The following is a 19,548-nucleotide window of genomic DNA, read 5'->3' on the forward strand; positions in this document are numbered from 1 at the left end:
GCCCGACGGCTGACCCCGGGGTGAGATTGCCGGCGGCTTTAGTCCAGTGATTTACTCGGGCCAAGTGTTGATACGTTCCCTGGCCAGCTCTAAACTTTGTGATATGTTTATCTTTTAAGATTAGATAGAAAAAGTATGAGATGCACCTCCTGCCATCTGGAAAAAAAATGACCTTGTGAAACGCTTGTTTTACGACATTACAATGGTCTGTTACTGGAATGAGACTGGGACACGTGTTTGCCCCTGATTTCACTTGTTTTTAGGGAAGCGCCACCAGCATCAGCTGCCTTTTCCTTCTTTGAACTTCGTGAGGGTTTGTAAGGCTGGGGCCCATCAGGTTTCCTAGGGCTGGTTGTATTTTGGAGATTTTTGGATAAACAAGCAAGGAAAAGGAGCCAGAAGAAGTGGGAGGCTTTGGAAACCCTGGAGGTGCTTATTCCAGTACCATGACAAAGGATTTTGCATCAGCACTCAAGTATTATTTTTGTACCATCTTGGAGAGTAAATTCTTGTCTCCGTAGCCAAGTAAAATGAAAGTGGAGTGTGAATCAGTGGTTTATAGTGGAGGAGGATAAAAATGTTCCTGTTAAAATATGGCAAGTAAAGGGTCTCGGGTGGAAAGCCTCGTGGTGCAGGAAATACCGGTGCAGGAAATACCGGGGCTGGTTTCCCAGCGCAGGACGTGGTTTGATGGATGGTGGGGAGGGCTGGGGGGGGAGGGAGCTGGCTCAGTGGAGGAGCACCTGATTTGGAAAGGAATAATCAAGGTCTGAGGTTTTTACATACCTGCAAGCTTGGATTTTGGAGGCTTTACCCTTGCTGGGAGGGGACATAGGACCTGCAAGGGGGGGTTCTCCATGCAAGTCAGTAGGCTGGTGAGGTGTCCAACTCAGGGCTTCTCTAGCAAGTCTAAGCAGCAAATAAGCTTCTTTAAGGGATTACATTGTGAAAAGCGAGGTCTTGCGGAAAGAAGATTGAAAGGAAATGGGTGTGAATTACAACGTAAATGCCTTCATGGCTCCCAGAGAGCTGCTGCAGCCTTTCCCTTCTCCTCCCTTCCCCTCGGCTTCCACTTTGCAGGAATCGTGTGGAGAGTCTGCTGGAAGGCAACAGCAGATAGAAAATTGTTTTATTTGTATTTTCAGTAGGGGCTCCGCATAGCACCGTGTAGCAAGAAGTTTTATAAAGGCTAATACCCTCCCAAGCCTCCACACATGCTGGAGCAGATGAAACTCCATGGTTATGCTGGTCCAGACGCAGGAGGCTTTTCATGCAGCAGCGTCCGAGGCCCTTCTGGAGGAGATCAACTCTCCTGGCTGTAAAATGCCCAGCGTGGGTGGGAGATGAGCTCTGGAGGAGGGGGGGGGCTTCACCTGGGAAGAGAGTGGCAGCACTGGGAATGTTCCCTGAACCCCCTGCTTGGCATCCCCTTGCTCTCATTGCTAAGCTGCCCGGCTTCTGCTGCGTGAATCGAGGAAGCAGCCGTTCCAGTGAGATGATGGGACATCTGCCACTCTAATTGCCACAGCAGATGACAATCATCGACTCTGCTGCAGTCATCAAGTACGGTTTTGGAGAGATTTTGTGTGCTGTCCAGGGAATGGAGACTAGATTCTGTATTAATGTAGGATGCCCAGTTGTGTTCCCCCTGCATCTGGTTCGTGTTTTCTGGCACGGAGTTAACTATGAAAAGTGGTTTTTGATCTAAAAGTATGTGTCTTTTAACAGTTATTCTAATGTTCTGGGGTGAAGGAAGCTTAGTATTTGTCTTGGGAAGATTGAGTGGCTTCACACAGGTCTTCTGTTTCATTTTGATCAGCCACGCTGCCAGCAGCAGTAGGGAAAAACCCAAAATCTCTTCTTAGCTTCCCTTTGGCTGCGTTTCTGTGGCTCTTCTGGGGTTTGTGGAGAACCTGGTGGTGAACCTGCCCAGACGTGGCACCTGCGGTGGCAGCACCCTGCTGGGGACACTTGTCATCCATCCTGAGCAGGAGGGCAGCCGGGGAGCGGGCAGGGAGGCTCCGTGGGACCAGCCAGCCCAGGTTCCAGCCGTGCAGCCCTGGGAGGGAGATGTTTAAGGTAGATGGGCACTTTGGACACTAAAATACCTACCGAGGGCAGGCATTTTTCACCCTACCAAAGCTGGACCCTTGACAGCTGTTGAAAATATATTTCTTGGAGTTTTCCTCTGCTGGGATATTGCTGGGGTATTGCAGCCTGGCTGCTGTGGTCAAGCTTCGTGCTGTGGCTGAAATGAATCAGTGTGGGAACTAATAATAAACTATCAGCAGGTTTAGGATCTTGTCTTTACTTTCTGGGAAGAGACACGTGACTGGAAGCGCCCGCCTGGCTCTCACTAGTCAGTCTTACTGGTTTGACTGTCTGAGTCCAGCCCAGGCAGGATGGGGACCTCAAAACCGTGGGGCTGGGGGGCTGTTCCCTCCTGAGGGCTGTGTCATGGCTTTGGGCAGGCACAGAAAGGCTGTTTGAGTGGTAACTGTGGATGGCTGTGCTGAAAGAATCTTCTCTCCATGGTGTTTCCTGCACCTCCCGTGGTCTTGGAAAAGGGGGATGGCTTCCCCTGGGAGTTCTGGCCATCTGGGGTTTATTATGTGGTTTTTTTTCCTCTTCTCGCTGCTTGTCAGTGCCTCAGGTGTCCCGTTGGTTGGTGGTGTAAAAACACATCCCTGTTGGTGGAGAAGAAGGGGAGAGCTTTGGAGAGGTGGTGGGATTTGCAAATCCCACAGAATTGTTCTTGTGCACACTCTGATTTATGGTAGTTTTTTCTAGGCTCAATCCATCAATGAAGGGAAGTTAAAGGTCCTCAAGTCTTAAATGAGTTTACAGTCACTTCTTGGCAAGTCAGCATCTCTGGCGAGCTGAGATGTATTAATAACCTCTCCTCCACGTGTCAATAGTCTCGCGTTGCTTTGGCACTCGGGCTGATGCCGAATTCCGAATTCTCCCATGCAGTGGATGCTGTAAATATTTAATTTATAATTTATTGCTTGCATGGCAAGCGTGCCAAAAGAGTCTCACAGGTGTAGCACAGTACGACGGGCGGGGGGGTGAGCAGGGAAGCTGTCCCCGAGCTCTGGCAGCCGATGGTGCCTGTTCTGCAGGACAGGTCACGCTGTTCTCACGGTCCTTAAAGGATGACTAAGAAGGTGAGGGGGTAACAAACACCTGTGAGCTTGGTGGAGGTGCCTTAAGTGGTTCGTTAGGCTCTGCAAACAGCCTGGAAAAGGCGGGGGTGGTTGCTGGATAACGGGGGAGAAACCAGCCCCAGAGAGAGTCAAACCCCAGAGCCAACCCGTAAATGCATTTGGAGTCTCTGAAGAGCTCGTTTCTCGTGGAGCAGCCTTGCTCTGCCGAGCCTCAGATGGATGGGAGTGACCTTCAGAAATAGCTGTGCTAATGTTTATTTTATCAGGACCCAGCTTCGAACCAGAGGGGCTGCCGGTTATTTTTAAACCAGGCATTGAGCAGCTTGAAGCCTGGCTCAGCAGAGCTGTGTGTAACAAATGCTCTTTAAAGTAAGGCCGTGCATCATGGCTGGCTCTGAGCAATGCTCCTGACAAGGGACAGCAGCGCTGGGTTCAGGCTGTTAACTCCTTCGTGCACCGCTGCTTCTTTGTGGCTGTTTTTTTGTGCTCTTGGGTCTCGTGTCTTAGGGGTTGATGCTGCCAGAGCTGGGGGCTGGTGAGGTCCCCACCGCTGTGGGAGGAGAATCCCCATCCTTCCCAGAGCTCCTGTCCTGTTCCCATGCTGGGGAGTGGGCACTCTCGGTTTCTTTCCCTTGGGAGAGCTGCTCCTGGCAGCTCCTCAGCCCTCCCAGGGGCCAGACCCTTCCTCCCCACCCACCACAGTGAGAGGCATCACCAGCAGCCCCTCCACAGCCCCATGGTGGTCCCAGCTGCGTCTTCTGGTTGCATTCTAGAAAAGCAGGATGGAGTGATGTGGTGGTTAAACCTCCGCAAAGTAATGGGAGAAGGATCTCATGGCCATCCTGGAGGGTTGTTATGAAGGATTTTTGGCAGCCAAATAACCCGCTGCCACGCACGAAGCCTGAGCCCAGCAGTGCCCAGCACCTGAGGCTGCTGCCTGCCCCTGGCCAGGATGGAGCGGGAGCAGCTCCTGCCAGCTCTCCCTTAGGGTAAGCAGAGCCAGGGAGCTGGGAATTCTGGCTGGGGATCCCCTGCCAGGCTCAGGAGAGGCGAGCAGCTGTGTCTGGAACGCTACACCTGGAGATTTTTATCTCATCTTAAAGGTAAACAGAAAGGGAAGCTGGAGGACGGGTTGTGCTGAGTAGGAAATGCTCCCAGCTCCTCATCCACCCTGGATGGTGGCTGGGATTGGGAGACTCCCAACAGCCACCGGTGGTGACGGGGACCAGCTGGGTGTGAGCTCACCAAGCAGGGTCACCTTTTGCTACAGCTTGTCCCACAGTTTGGGTGGTGGGTGGCTGGGCTGGGCTCGTCCCTCCTCTACCTGGGGCTGCTGGGTAGAGCTGCTGCAGCTGGAGACCACCAGTTCTGTAATGGTCTTTCTGGTGTTTGTTTAACATGGGCAGGGAGCCTCTCGGGATGTTTGTGGGGAGGAAAGCATGGAGGGTTGTGTCCTGGCATGGGAAGTGTTTATCTTCAGCAGTGCCTTGACCTCTCTTCCAGGCTTAAGACAAATCCTCACCCTCCTCCCGCATCCCTGTGCTCAGCCACCCCTTTTCCCTCCCTCCCTCCCTCCCAGGTTGGGTTTCTTGAGCCTCGGTTGCCAGCCTCTGCTTTCTCTGGCTGTGCCAGCAGCTGCCCACAAGTGACCTCATCAAGAGTCCAGGAGTGCAGAATCTGGGCTGTACAGGAAATTTTAATTTCCTGTACTGGCTTTCCCTCCTGTCCTTAGTGCCCGGTCACAGCACCGTCCCATTCCTGCTATAGGAGAAATGCCCCAGGAATGCATGGCATCTGCACCAGCCTCTGGGGCTGTGCTGCCACGGAGCCCAATGCAGGTTTACCCCGTGCTGTGGGTGCTGCCAGGTCATGCTGTGGGGGTCACAGCTCTTTTGGGGTACAACCCCTGAGCTGCAGAACACCCTGAGAGTGCGGGGCTGTGGATCAACCCACCCCTCAGGCACTGGGTGCAGAGTTGCTGGGTGTCTCCATTTGGAGAGGATGCTCAAGAAGAGCTGAGTCTGGCTTTAAAAGTGAAAAATAGAGTTTTTTATTCAGTGCTTGCATAGTTAATTCATGTCAAGGTAATGTCCCATCCCTCCCTGCACGGTGGTGGCAGCGATGGGAATGGTTATTAAAGCTTTACCTATGCAGTAGGGTTATATGCAGTATGTATTTATATAGCTATAAATAGATTTGTCATATATGTTAGCGTATAAACAGCTTTGTGCTCACAGTATACAATCTTTGCTCTACTCAATGGTGGTCAGAGAACTGTTACCGGCGCGCGTGAGCACGGCTGAGGTGCAATCAGTGCTGGAGGAGGTTGTTCTGCTCTTTGGTTTTTGAGATCTGCTCTGCGGGGCCGGGGCTGTCAGCGCTGCACAAAGAGGAGGGGGCTGCCCACTGCCCGGCTGTGCTGGGCTCGGGGGGTCCCTGCTGCGCCCAGGCTGGGGGACAGGGATGTTGGGGACATTGCCCACCCCACGGGGTGAGGGAAAGGTGGTGAAGCGAGTGGCTGCCCCCCCCCAAAACGCCACCGGCCCCTCTTTCCCATCCCTGCTCCTGTCACTGGCGGTGGTGGCCGCTCACTTGGGCTGGGGGGCGATGATGACGTTGCGGTAGCCCTTCACCCCCGACAGCTTGTCGCTCTCGAAGTTCACCATCAGCTTGTGCAGCCCCGACTGGCTCGGCACGAGATCCAACCTGACCTTGGCCACCGCCTGCGGTTCCACGGGCTCCTCACTGCGGGAGGACAGGGGGGTCACAGCAGGGCAGCCACTATCCCTCCCAGTGATCTCTCACCCTCCCTGTGCCCGTGGTGCCACAGGACGGTGCTGGGACCACGAGAAGCAGAGACACCCCCCTTGGCATGGCCAAGCCCTGCTCCTCAGCGAGGTGTGGGGCAGAGATGCTCCAAACCCCCCGTTCCCCACAGGGACCACTGCAGTCCCACCTCAGCAGGGCCAGGCCATGGGACCACCCTCCCTGGGGGCACAAAATTCTACCCCTGCCCCCATTCCCAACAGCCCAACCAGGTGAAGAAAGGAAAAAAAGAACTTACAGCTCCTTGATCTTCTGCCCGTCGGTGAGACCACTGCCCTCCACCACGAACATGCATTTGTTGAGGGGGAGTGTGAGGGGGTTCACCAGGCTGACCTCTGCCACCAGCTTCCGATTCTGCATTGGCTCCCCTAAAATCTGCAAACAGGTGGGGTTGGAGACCAAGTATCACCCTGCCCGGGGGTCACGGTGCTCCTCCCCCTGCCCCAAGCCTGATGGGGCTGAGGCAGGTCCTCGGGGATGCAGGACCAAGCCCTGCCGTGGTAGGGTTGCCCCAGACCCAAGGGTTCAGATCACTGGGACCAAGCCCCCCCGGGGTGATTGTAGTAACCCCCTGTGAATGGGAAATGTCCCCAGACCCACTCGGGACAGAGCAGCTGAGCCCTTACCCTGATCTTTATCTCCGGGTTCTGGATGTAGACATCCCTGACGGCCACGATGACGTCGCCGGTCTGGTGCTCGGTCAGGAGAGCCACCACCTTGATGATGTTGTCCTGGGTCAGGCTCTCCTTGTACTTCTCATACAGGATCCGCAGGGGCACCCTGTTTTCTGGAAGGGGAAGCAGAGCAGGGTCAGAGCTCACCCATTCCCCAACCCAGCGCCTGTGACCCTGTGCTGGCTCCCCAGGAGCTTCTCCAGGATGGGAGCGTCTTGGGGGGAGCTGGGACACCCCTGTTGGGAAGAGGTACAGCAGGGTGGGCAGGCACCACCAGCTGCTGACTGGAGCACCCATAGATGAGCCTGTGCTGGGGGTGCCTTGCTTAACCCCTTTCCTGAAAATATGGGTTCTATTTAGCTGTCATCAACCCCCCAGATCACCAGCATTTCCCAAATGAGCTGTGGACACCTGCAGCTGGTCACCCTGTGCCTGGCTGGATCCTCGGGGTGCTGCCCCTACCCATGCAGGGACACGGGGCTGCGAGTGCCCAGCTCAGGGTGGTGGTGGGACCCTAAAGATTGCAATCTGGGGAGGCCTGGGGTCTACATTCCCAGGCAGGAGCTGGGGGGAGAGGTCTCAGGAGCTCGTAATTGTAGTCTCAGAGAAAAAGATGTTGGATTAATTTGTGGATGGGAATGATGGAGACCCTAAAGGCCAGCAGGGCTCAGCTCACACTCTCCCCATCCAGCCCCACAACAGAAGGCTCCAGAGCAGCTCTATGGGCACTCGCAGATACTGGTACACACTGGTGTGGACACCACAGGGAGGGGGTGCCCGTGTGGGCAAAGGCAGCATCCCAATTCCCTTTGTGGTGGCAAGAGCGAGCACATTCATTATTCCCTTAATTCAGCTCAACAAATAGCAGAGAGCGAGCGCTGCATTTGTTATGGGCTCTATTAGAAGAGCAGATCTTGGCTGAGATTAAAAATTAAGCTGTTCCAGGACAGCAGATGTATTGCATTTCCAAGCCCTGAAGGGTCTGTGGAAAGCTGACATAAATCAAAACTCTTGTTTAATTACAAAGCAGTAATACTAATTTGTAACCAAGGCTAACGAAGGTTCAGGGGGCCGCCCCAGGACAGCTCTGCGGTGAAACGCTGCGAGATGTCACGCCCACCCAAGGAAAAGATGCTGAGAGCTCCAGAGCTGCTGTGACCAGCCTGGGACCGTGCTGTTGGAGCTGACCCGGGGTCAGTCCTGCTCTCCCTGCCTGTGGGAAAATCCTGCTGCAGTGACCAGCCTACCCCAGCTCCGGGAGAGCACGAGGGATGCAGAGGGATGCAGAGGGATGCAGCAGAACACCCTGGGGTGAGAGCCCTGCAACGTGCAGGGCTTGTTCCCTCGGCACGATGGATGCAAAGGCAGTAACTTTTCCTCCTCTCTCAATGCATTTCCAGCCCCCTGCCTGAGCAACGCTCCTTATCTTTTCATCAAAGATTAAAGATCCACAGTGGTGGATAAATAAGGACGCAGCCCTGAAGGAGGGAGGCATCACTTGCTGCTGCTGCAGCTCATACAAGCTTCCCCCAGGCTGGGGCTTTGCCTGTCGAGGCACTCGCTGGTGGATGGGGGTGATGAGGAACACAGGGCTGCTGGATGGAGAAACGCCCCGGCGCTGGCTCTGGGTGCTGACTGGGTGCTGTCCCCATGGTTGGGACAGTTATTCCACAGGATTGAACAGAAACCTCTGATTGCTGCCCCACACCAGCCCCAGGTGTGCCAACCTGACGAACTGGTGGTGATACAACTGGCAGGGCTGGGCAGTGCCAAGCTGGAGAAGCCAGGAGGAGAAGGCTGATGGTGAAACCTGCCCCTTGGCTCACGCTTTGTTTTCAGGTGCTGACCCCCAGGTCCTGAGCTGGGGGGCTCCGTGTGAGCCTGCAGCCCTTCCCCACTGGTCCTGGCTCCCCATGGCTGACCCCCTGACGGGACCTGCCCAGCTCTTCCTGCTGCTCGGCTGGTGGCCACAACCAGGGTTTCCTCTCTGGAAAGCTGTCAGCATGAAGCCAGGACCCATCTCCCTCCCACGGGCTGCCCCAGGTTCTGGACACCCCGGTGGTGCTCTGCTGGGGGGGGACACACTCCTGCCTCACTGCAGACCCCAGAGATGCAACTGAACACAGGAAAATTGCTGCCCTGGCCCCAGCCCTCACTGAAGTGTCCTCTCCTCACCTGCCAGCAGTTCCCTTACCTTCCCAGGGCCCGATGGTGACATTCAGCAGGTCCTTCATGCCGCACTGGGGCCCGACGGTGCCGTTGTAGCTGGCGGTGCGGGCGCACACCATGAGCCGGCAGACCCGCTCCGTGTCCGTGTTGTTGCTGATGACGGCGAAGACGTCGAAGTCGGAGCCATTGTTTGCACCCTCCGACAGCTTGATCTTGAGGTGCAGCCCCTCTTCCTCCTCCCTGAGCGATCTCGTCTCGCGCTCTGCCTTCTCAAACACTTCTCTCTCCTTTTCAGACCCTGTGGTGCACGGAACAAATTTTGGTTCCCAGGGGGAATATGGGGAGAGCCTGGTCAGGGCTGGTTTGCTCTGATCCCTGGAGTCCTCCTGGTGCAGCTGCTGCATTAATTAATCATTCCCCCCACTCTGTTTCCCCATAACCATCCCCTCTGGGGTGTCTCTGCCCCCTCTGCTGCCCCATACCCTCTGGGTACTTGTAGGTGTGGGTGATGTCCTCTCTGCTGTCCCGGCCCACACTCTTGGTGCTGATGTTCTTCCCCACCACCGAGGAGTGGGTGCTTTTCTTCTGCGTCCCATCGTTCCGCACCACCCAGTAGACCACGTCGGCGTTCACCTCCGCGAAGACGAAGGGGATGTCGTACTTCAGCTGCAGGTCGCCCTCCCTGATGGCTTTGACGGGGGCTGGCCCGCAGCAGTAAACCCCTGCAGGGAGCAGAGTCGCTGTCACCACCCAAGGTTTGGCCACCACCCAAGGTTTGGCCACCACAGGGGCAAGAAATAGTGGTGGTGGGGGGAGACCCTGCCCTGTTGGGGGTGCAGGGTGGGATGAAGCACCCATGTGGTGCACCCCATACCTTCACTCTTCTCCTGGGGGGTTGGGTCCAGTGCCTGCCACCCATCGTAGCCGGATGCCAGGTCTGGACGGGCCATCCAGGATTCCACCCAGCAGTGGAAGTTCCTGCAAGGAAAGCCAGGACATTAGGGGCTTCAGCCTCTCCCAGTGCCCACCAGGTTCCAGGGAAGGAGCAAACTCTGCCCCAGGGATGGGCAGGCTGGGGACCTGCCGTGGCCCTCACCAGATCATGTCCCTGGAGCGCCGGACCTCCTCCCCGGTCTCATTGAGGTAGCGGTCGATGACCAGGTTGCCGTTGGTGTCGTGGGCTGAGTAGTAGTTGGTCACCACCCGGCTGGGGATCCCCAGGCACCGCATGACTGCGGGGAGGCAGGGCAGGGTGAGAGGGGGTCCCGGGCTTGTACACCTCCCCTCCTTCCCTTTCCCACCCAACGAGGTGCCCGGGGACTGATCCCCAGGACGAGCCGGCTCCTGCAGCCCCCGTTGGGACTCCTCACTCCAGACGGGTGGCAAGCGGCACTGACAGCCCGTCGGGTTTTGATATTGCAGGAGAAAAAAGGCTCAAAAGCGGCTGCGAGTTGCTTTTGAAGGAGTGCACGGGCAGCAGCGCGCTGCAACCTCTTATTTAATCTCACAGCTGCCTTTTACTGCGAGCGGAGCTCCCCGGGGAACGGGGAGGTAGTTACAACGCTTCAAAGGAAGGCTATAAACTTCTGAGAGCTGCGGAAAAGCCACTTTAGTTTTCTGCTATTTCTCTCCTCTAAAAAGGATCTCGTATATCTGTGATATACGAACGCACATGCGCGCTCAGGCGACCCCGCCAGCGCCGAGCTTCTTCTCAGGGCAAAACGGCGTGAAGTTTGTGAGTGTGTGTGTGTGGGTGAGTGTGTGAATGTGTGTGTGTGTGCTTTACCAAGAGAAGCGAGCCTAGAAGTTTTTTCCTTCTCTTTTGCCTTGTCTGCCTCGGTGGCGGCAGAATTATTTTGATCTCGGTGGATTCATGACTTTCTTGCAAACTTGACCTTAAAGCCACTTTCCTTCTCCTGTGCCTTCAGCTGAAAAGCCAGAACCTTTTCTAACTGAAAAGCCAGAACCTTTTTTTCTATCATTTTTTTTTTCTCCCCTCTATTTCCTGACAAATTAGAATAACAGAGAGCTTAATTGCTAAGCAATCATTGCGGGCTGATTGTAATCAGTCCCAGCCGTTCCCTCCTGCTGGAGCACAGAGAGTGGGTGGAGGGCAGGCGCCGAGCTTCTTCTCGGGGCAAAACGGCACGAAGCCTGTGAGTGTGTGTGTGTGTGAATGTGTGTGTGTGTGTGTGCTTTTCAAGAGAAGCGAGCCTGGAAGTTTTTTCCTTCTCTTTTGCCTTGTCTGCCTCGGTGGCGGTGAAATTATTTTGATCTCAGTGGATTCATGACTTTCTTGCAAACTTGACCTTAAAGCCACTTTCCTTCTCCTGTGCCTTCAGCTGAAAAGCCAGAACCTTTTCTAACTGAAAAGCCAGAACCTTTTTTTCTATCATTTTTTTTTTCTCCCCTCTATTTCCTGACAAATTAGAATAACAGAGAGCTTAATTGCTAAGCAATCATTGCGGGCTGATTGTAATCAGTCCCAGCCGTTCCCTCCTGCTGGAGCACAGAGAGTGGGTGGAGGGCAGGAGGATGGGGTGGGAGATGGTGGGGGAGGACACGGGGTGACCCTGTCCTGCAGGGAAGGGGACACAAGACACGTCTGCTCTCACCGGTACACGCCACAGCGGCGAAAACCCAGCACTGGCCATATTTGACTGGTTGGCACCCAAACTTCTTCCACTTCTTGAGGATGTCCACGCTCCCAATCCAGGCCATGGGGCTCATCCCATCTTCGTAATCATTGTCCCACCGTCCTTCCAGCACCCCCCGGTCCTTGTCATTACAATTGACCTACGGTGGGCGAGGAGAAGAAGAGGGGTCAGGATGGAGGGGACGGCAGGACACGGAGGGGCAGGAGGAGGCTGGAGAGGGAAGGAAAGCTCACACATGAAAGCCATCCTGGAGCTTTGTAAGATCTCACCAGGATGCAGTGGTGGGACAGTGGGTGGATGGAGAGACTCTTATGTATATATATGTGATATAAGAGCAATGGTGGGAAGGTTGTAAAGGGGATGTGAAACACCCTGGGGAAGAAAACTGGTATAACTGGGAGGGGAACGGCAAATGCCACCCCTCTGCTACAGCTGTAGTTGCAAGCTGGAGCTGGGAGGACATCAAGAAGGGTGGTGGTGGTGGGTGTTTGCACACTGGGGGACATGGGGTGGCTGGGGGACACCGGAGCCCCACGGGACTCACCATGGCGCTCACCACCCTGCCGATGTACGCCGGGTCGTTGCGGCGGGAGCAATCCCGGTTCTGGTCCCTCAGGAATTTGGGGTTTGTGTCCAGCAGGTTGAGGCAGATGGCCAAGATGCCTTCCTCGAACTGGTGAGAAGCAGGGAGAAAAGATGTGGGAGGTCCCCAGGGGACGCAGGGGTTCTCCTGCCTTGGTCCCCCCCCATCCTGGCTCACCATGATGCCCCTGCAACTGGGGCTGGTGGCCACACAGGGAGGGGAGGGTCACACATCCCTGTGGTCCCCTCCATGAGCCAGCACCCATGGAGGGACTTTCCCCATTTTTTTGTCACTGCAATGAGGGGCTGGTGCTGTGGCCACCGGAGGCTCAGACTTTGGAGCCCAAGCTCAAGCTCCCACCCTCCTGCCGGCGCTGGATCCTGCTTCCTGCCGCTGCTGGTGCTCAGGGGTCAGGCACGGACCCGACCTTCCGGGGAAAACCACCTATTTCCCATCACCCGGTGAGTCACAGCCCTTCCCCGAATTGACGCACGGATACTGCGGGGGCCACGGGCACCCCGGCTCCCCTGGCCAGGCTCCTCCAGTGCTGGGAGCCCAGCGTGGCCACGGGGGCTGCACCATTGCTGCCTTATCGGCGCAGCCGACACGGTACTGGGGAGCACGTTATCGGCCACCAGCTCCTGGCACAGTGTGGCCACCCTGATTAGGAGCATGAGGCCCCAGAGACCCCAGGAGTCATGCAGGAAGGCTCCCTTCACCCTGCCATGCTTCAAAGCCAGCACGTTCCCCTCTTGGAAAAGGGATCTTGGTTGATCTGTCCCATGTTTGAGCGTGGATCTACCCCGGGGTGCTGGCTGCATTTGGGGTGTGTGTTTGGACACACACACGTGGCACCAGCCCCTTCACCCTGCACTGGTTGGACGGGGGTGGGCTCAGCTGGGGGTTCTGGGGGTCCCAGGGGGCCATGCTTTTCTCACCTGGCCAAAGTTCCAGGGGATGGAGGTGATGTAGTCACAGGAACCCTGGTAGATGAGTCCCTCCTGGGACAGCACGTACTCGCGGCGCTCGTCCTCCTCTTGGAGGAAAACCGTGTCCTCTGCAGGGAGAGCAAGAGATGGGGATGGGGTTCTGCCCCACGCCCCCCCGGCCCTGCTCAGGGCTCCCCACCCTCCCCAGGGACTTGCTGGGCAGTGACAAGGCTGGGCAGTCTGGTGGGAAATGAGGCAACAGGGGCTGGAACTGCTCCCATCTAAAAAAGCTGCTGGAGAATTTCAACTCAGTTTGATTTCAGCTGATGGGAAAATTGCAGTGGGCTTGTGGTTTTCTTCTCCATTCTTTCTCTTTTCTTCCTTTATTTCCTCCCATGTGTTTTATGGAGTCAAATCTTTTCCCAGGATGGGAAACCTCCCTGGTGGGAGAAGCAAGCAGTGGGAACCAGGAACGCTGTCTGAGACAGCAGCTGAAGCCATCTTGCTCGCACAGCAGTTACTGCTGGAAAAATCACTATTTACTGGAAATGTTTTGAGAAAAGAACCCAAAACATACAACCCCAGCGCCAGTGCTTGGCAGAGTCCTGGACGAGCAAAGCTTCCTAAAGCCCCTTATCTCGGCAGAGCCAGCACGGAGCGTTTGGGATTCAGGAAATCGAGGTGGGAGCAGGGCAGCACAGGGCTGCTCCTCGGGACAGAGGAAGGACGTGGAGAGATTAAAATCCCAGCTGTTGTTTGCCCGGTGTCGTTAAACCCCACGGCATCCATCCTCCCTTCTGTGTCAGGCTGCCCAAATTTCACCAGGACAGTGCCCAGGGCTCATTCCTGAGCCCAAAGCAGGGTCTGGGGGTGGGTGGGCAGGGCTGGGCCAGGTGGGGGCAATTAATTAGGGTCAATTAGGGACTTTTCTTCTGCCCACCTCCCAGGCAGGAGTTGTTGCCAGAGGCTGCCCAGGGCTTCACAACAGCATCACAGAGGTGAGCTCCTGTGGGGTGTTGTGTGGTGGGGACAGCCTAGATGGGGTGTTTGGGGTGCTGGCAAAGGGGTCTGTGTGTATCCTGGGGTGGGGGACGGTGCTGATGGCCCTGATCTGCTGTGGGGACCACATAGAGGTGGAAGTAAAGCAGGGATTTCTGCTTAGATCTGAGGTCAGGGCAGAGCCTGGGGCACCTGGGGTCCACAATGGTGTGAGACCTGCAGGGATGTGCTGCCCTGGCAGAGTTGGGGGGCGGCTCGTGCTCGCCTTACCCAGGAACCCCCCGTCTTGGGAAGATGAAAGCCTCACCTGGGTGCCAGGCATTAAAGAGCAGAACAAAGTCCCCGATGTGGCAGCTGGAGCCCTGGTAGCCGGTGGAGGTCTCCAGTGTCAGGCTGTAGCGGCCGATGCGGGCGTTGGCAGGGGAGCAGAGCGAGACGGAGAGGGAACCCTCCTCCTGCTCCTGGATCACGGCGCTCCAGCTCAACTCCTCGGGGAAGTCACTCACGGCAAAGTGGGACCTGGTTCCCGATGTCTCGATGGGGCAGGGCCCTGCCGAGAAGGAACACTTCAGCTCTCTGGGGGCCCTGGGAGCCTTGTGCCATGGGGGTTGTGCCAAGGGGACCTGCCCCACAAGCGCCCTGTGTTGCTCCCATGTCCTCTGCCCTGCGGTGGCTGCCCAGACCTCATCTGTTGCAACCCAGGAATGTTTATGGTTTGGTTTGTTGGGTGTTTGAGGCACAGAGCAGCCCAGACAGGGAAGCTCAGGCGTGTCCCTTGCTGTTTGGGAAGGGGCAGGAGGAAGGAACTCGCCCCAGAGGTGCCCCAGGGCCAGAAGAATAAAGAGGGTGCTCACCCCAGGGTCGTGTCTCCTCCCTTCAGCTGCAGCTATTGCTGCCTCTGCTCGGAGCAGAGTCTCTGCATCCAAACCACGTCCCTATGCCTGTGCCACGTCCCTGTGCCCGTGCCACAGCCTGGTCCTGCTGCAGCCCACGGCATGGGGGCCCCAGCAGTGGACCCCATCGCCCCCGTCACCGGGATGCTCTCAGTGGGAGCCCCGCTACGTGTGTCCAGCCTCAGGCGTTGCTGCAAACAGGATTAGTCATTACATCAGTGGCTGCAGCGCCCGAGCCGAGGACAGCGTGATCCCTGCCGGCCCCTCCGAGCTGCGTCCAAGCCACCTGCACCGAGCCAGCTCCAAACCCTGCTCCTCCAGGGAGCGGTGACGCCCAGCGTGGCCCCGTGGTGATGCCAACGCCGGTGCCCGCGTGGGGCTGGCTGGCAGTCGGGGTGGTGGTGCCACTACAGTCCACTCCCCCCCCTGCCAAAAGCACAGCCCCGGGCTGGTCCCCTGCTAGCTTTCCCCGTAGCGTGGGCAGGACGCCAGGCAAGTCACCAAAAATACTCATGAACTCATGAGAGTGACACAATTTCTCCTCTTCTGTCCTTTCAGGGAGGCCGGGTTGAGTTAACCTTGTCCTTTTGGCAAGGGTCAGCCTGGCGCTGCCGCGGGGATGGCCAGCCATGGGAGCCTGCCTCCTCCTCTTCCTCCCTGCCTGCAAAGCCCGTGGCATCCCCCTGGGGGCTCAAGCGTCTGAGCAGGGCTCATCTAACACGGCTGCTTTGAAAATATGGGCTATTTTTGTGCAAAGCCATTCTTCTCTTTCCGTGGGAGGTGGCACACAGCCCCACTGTCCCGAGGGGGCAGGTCTGGCAGCTCCTGCCCCGTTGGGGCTGTGGGTCCTGCCCTAGTGAGGGATGTGCCAGGGCCACCGAGAGCTCAAGAACCTTTAGCCTTTTTCTGTAAGTGCTGGGGCTGTGCTCCAGCCCCACGGCAGCCACTGCCAGCCTCTGCCTTCGCCCCAGGAGACTGCACTACGGGGCTTCTCCTCTCTTGCAAAACCAGCCTGGGATTGCCCAGGAATCAGCACAACCTTGTAAAAACCTGTGGGGGTTGAGCAGTGGGGTCAGACCCCCACCACAGCTGCCTTGGGACCAGGGGGAATAGAGGGGCTGCCAGTTCAGGGGGGAAAATGGAGGGTGCTGGGTTTGTGTCTGCGGCCCCATGGTGGGATCAGAGCTTTTAGGGGAGGAAGAAAAACTGTTTTACACTGTGAGGAAACCCGGGTGCAGTTCGAATTCTGTCCTGGTTGACTCAGCAGGATGCTGCAGCCTCAAAATAACTCTTGCCCAAGAAAGAGTTTCCTCTCCCTTTGCTCTGAGCTGGCTGGGGCTGAGCCCCTGCCGGCGGCTGTGGCTCATTCTGGCCGTGGGGGAGATGTCCCTGTCACTCCCAGTGGGCTCTTGCCAGGGTGACAGCAGCAGTGGGAGAAGCCCCTGGTGTGGAGCCACGGGGACCCACTGGATGCTGTATCAGGCTCACACCTACCAGCTCCGGGGGGGTGCAGCTGTGCTCTGGGGAGGCTCAACGGGAACGTTTCCTTTCTCCAGGGTTTGTGTTTCCTGAGCAAATCCCGCTCTGGGAATGTCTGAGTGACGGGGGGGGAGGGGCAGGGGTGGCTGGGTAAAAAGACCATCAGCCAAAGTGCTGTGAAACCCTCTGGCTGAAAAGATTCGCTTTTGCTAATGTTTCTCAGAAAGGAAAGAGGCTCGGGTGGGTTCCCCAGCTGCATCCAAGGCCATTCCTTGTGAGCCAGTGGCTCTGACCTGGCCCCAAGTCCAGCTTGGCCCTGGGGAGGAGGAGGAGGCGGCAGCAGCAGTGGCTTTTTGTTTTATTTCTTTATCGCTTCCCTTCAGTTCTCATTATGGAGCAGTTTGTACCTGTTCTCTCAGTCTTGGTATGAATCATAGAACGCTTTGTGTTGGAAAAGGGCCTTAAAGATCATCTAGTTCCAACCCCCTGACATGAGCAGGGTCCAGGTTGCTCAAAGCCCCATCCAACCCGGCCTTGAACCCCTCCAGGGATGAGGCATCCACATCTTTTCTGAGCAGCCTGGGCCAGCATCTCACCACCCTGACAGTAAAGAATTTCTTCCTCATATCTAACCTAAATCTCCCCACTTTCAGTTTAAAACCATTATCTTTCTTCTGATCACTGATAAAGAGTCTTTCCCTGGGGCAGGCTCTCTCTGGCTGTGCAGGGGATGGTGGCACTCACCCGTCTCCACGTTAAAGGCGAGCTTGTCCACCCCCTCCTCGTAGCTTCTGCCCGAGAAGTGCAGGGTGATGGTGAAGGGCTGTCCCCGTCGCACCACCAGCTGCTGGCAGCCCATCTGCGCCGTCCGGTGCTCCCGGCCGTTGCGCTCGCACTGCAGGTCCCATGTCTCCAGCACCAGATCTGCAAAGCCAGCAGCAGCGTCCACAGCTTTTCCCCTCTGCCACCCACTCCTGGGGTGCAGCCGTGCCCCTTGCACAGGCAGCCCCCTTGCTTATCACCCCCACCCTGAGCCCTTGGGTTTTTGGACTTTGGTGCTGGTTCTTGGCAGCCTCCCCTGCCCAAGCTGCCCCGTCCTCCCCTGGTGTGCCCAACATCAGGTTGGTGCCTGGCTCTGAGCATCCCAGGGCAGGGGCTGAGCTCGCAGCAAAGGGCTGCCACCCCTCAAGCTCTGTACTGTATTTTTGGTGCTGTGGTGCTGCCCTCCGTGGTACCACTGGGGAGAAGGGGCATCATGTGCAGCCACAGCCATGCCAGGTCCAGCCCTGGAACAAAGCCCAGGGCTCATCTCTGCTTTCTGGGAGGTGTGGGGGCCCATCAGCTGGGGTTTTCTCTCTGTGTGCCCCCACCCCAAATGAGCACCGCTGAGCCCAGAGAATGCCAGGAATGGTTCTGTGCCTCAGCCAGGCCCAGGGCAGCTCTCCACGCAGCTTTACTGCTCCGCAACTGCTGACAAATCGGAGAGACCGGCTGTAAATTCGGTGACAAAGAGGGTGTCTGATACCCCAGCCCCGGGTGCTCTGTCCTGCTCTGCCTCCCAGCCCAGGCAGGGCTGTGTGCTGGAGCAGCCGCGTCCCCGTCACCCCAGGCGCTGTGCTGGAGCAATGCTCCATCGTTTATCGTCACTCCAGGCCAGTGACCCTTGAGTGCTCTGCCAGCAGCCCCCTTAGTTGCCAGAATAAGCAAAAGCATTTAGGGCAGGGGAGCACATGGTGAGCTCTGCACCAGCCAGGGACCCGGGTGGCTTGTGAGGGGTGATGCTTGGCTCACTGCCCTGGTGCCACAGCTCTCCTGGACTATGCCCCTTCCTGGTGCTTGCGTGCTGGCAGTGCTGATCACTGAGACCTCCTTGAGCTGGTGCCAGATGGAAACGGCTGACCCTGAGCTTGCTCTTTCCAGAGCTAAATAGAAACCCTACTCCTGGCTCTCCAGGCGTGGGGACACCATGGAGTGTATCCAGGGGGGGTGGCCAGGCTCATCCCTGTCCCCCCACCGCACTGCCAGAGCTGCTGTGGGCAGCTGGGGCTGTCTATAAACAAAGGCAAGGTCCCTCCAGCTGGTCCATTGGGACCCTGGAGTGGGGACAGCACAGAAAGGTTCTTTCCCTTTTCATCTCCCCCTTTGTAAGGGGATACGTGGCTCTGTGCTACAGCACACGGCTGTGTGAGTGCGAGCCTTGCTGACACTGAGCCAAGCTCGTTGCAAATAAGTATGTTAAGAGAGCAGGACTGGGGCTCCTCCTTGTCCCAGGGTTATTGTCCTGAGTGGATTTTGCAAAAAGCAGAGTTTTCAAAGCACAGGTGCCTCTTCCCAAACTGACCAGTGCTAAGAGATGGGCAGGGAGGGGGCTGGGGTGCCACCAGGGCATGCAGGTGGCAGTGGCATCCCAGGTACCACCACGCAGGAGCAAGAACTGCCCTGGGTGCAGCAGCTCAGCTTTGTGCCAGGAGCTGGCAGTGCCAGTACCCAACCTGGGGGACCTCTGTTGGCATCACTGCTGTGGTGCCAGCAGCTGGGTGAGCCGGGGACAGCCCACGGCGCTGCTGGGGACCGGGGCAGGGCGATGCCGTACCACCCGGAGGACTGTGCGTCCATCGGTATCACACAGTCCTGTTTCCTGCGATTTTGGAAACAGCTCTGTGGGGGGTCAGGGTTGTCTTTGCCTCCCCATGCGAGTCTGAAAAGCCACCCACGGGGAAGGATTTTTGAAAGCCAGAAGCGCTACTTCTGCCTGAGCCTCTAGAAATCCTCCTTAAACCCGGGTGGGACGTGGGCACATGTCCCCAGCCTGGCTGTCAACGCGCTTTTCGGAGAGCACGGGGAGCTTTAAATAGCACCGGACTTCATTCTGCACATACTGGCGTCGCTCTGGGCAGCGTTGGAGCTGGGGCGGGCGGGAGGGAAGGGACGGGACCCGGCCAGAAACTGCACTTTTCTCGTCGCCGACATCCCCTGGTTTAGTTTTTCCCGTTCCCTCCCGCCTTTGGCTTTAGCTGAGAGCTCGGTGAGGGGCTCTTGGGCCAGCGAGCACCAAAGCGGGGAGAAGTGGATGCCTGAAGGTGCCGCCGAGCCCCGGCTGCGGGAGCGCTGCGCTCCCGGGCACCCCCCCGCAGGTGGCGGGGAGGCGGCGGGGGGAACTCCGGGACGGCGG

General features: G+C 57.2%; 1 protein-coding gene across 1 annotated transcript; it reads right to left on the reverse strand.

Moving 5' to 3' along the window:
* Nucleotides 1-5,193: 5,193 nt before the first annotated feature.
* Nucleotides 5,194-17,300, reverse strand: TGM2 (transglutaminase 2). The gene is made up of 12 exons (XM_014943851.1): nucleotides 17,121-17,300; nucleotides 14,312-14,554; nucleotides 13,015-13,133; nucleotides 12,038-12,166; nucleotides 11,452-11,632; nucleotides 9,933-10,068; nucleotides 9,711-9,814; nucleotides 9,319-9,558; nucleotides 8,862-9,134; nucleotides 6,620-6,780; nucleotides 6,232-6,368; nucleotides 5,194-5,912 (listed from the first exon to the last, which is right to left on the reverse strand). The coding sequence occupies exons 1-12, from the start codon at nucleotides 17,233-17,235 to the stop codon at nucleotides 5,756-5,758; spliced, it is 1,995 nt and encodes a 664-aa protein (XP_014799337.1). The 5' UTR covers nucleotides 17,236-17,300; the 3' UTR covers nucleotides 5,194-5,755.
* Between the last annotated feature and the right edge of the window lie 2,248 nt (nucleotides 17,301-19,548).

Source organism: Calidris pugnax, unplaced genomic scaffold (genome assembly GCF_001431845.1).
Source record: "Calidris pugnax isolate Ruff unplaced genomic scaffold, ASM143184v1 scaffold118, whole genome shotgun sequence".
In the NCBI taxonomy this organism is placed as follows: domain Eukaryota; kingdom Metazoa; phylum Chordata; class Aves; order Charadriiformes; family Scolopacidae; genus Calidris; species Calidris pugnax.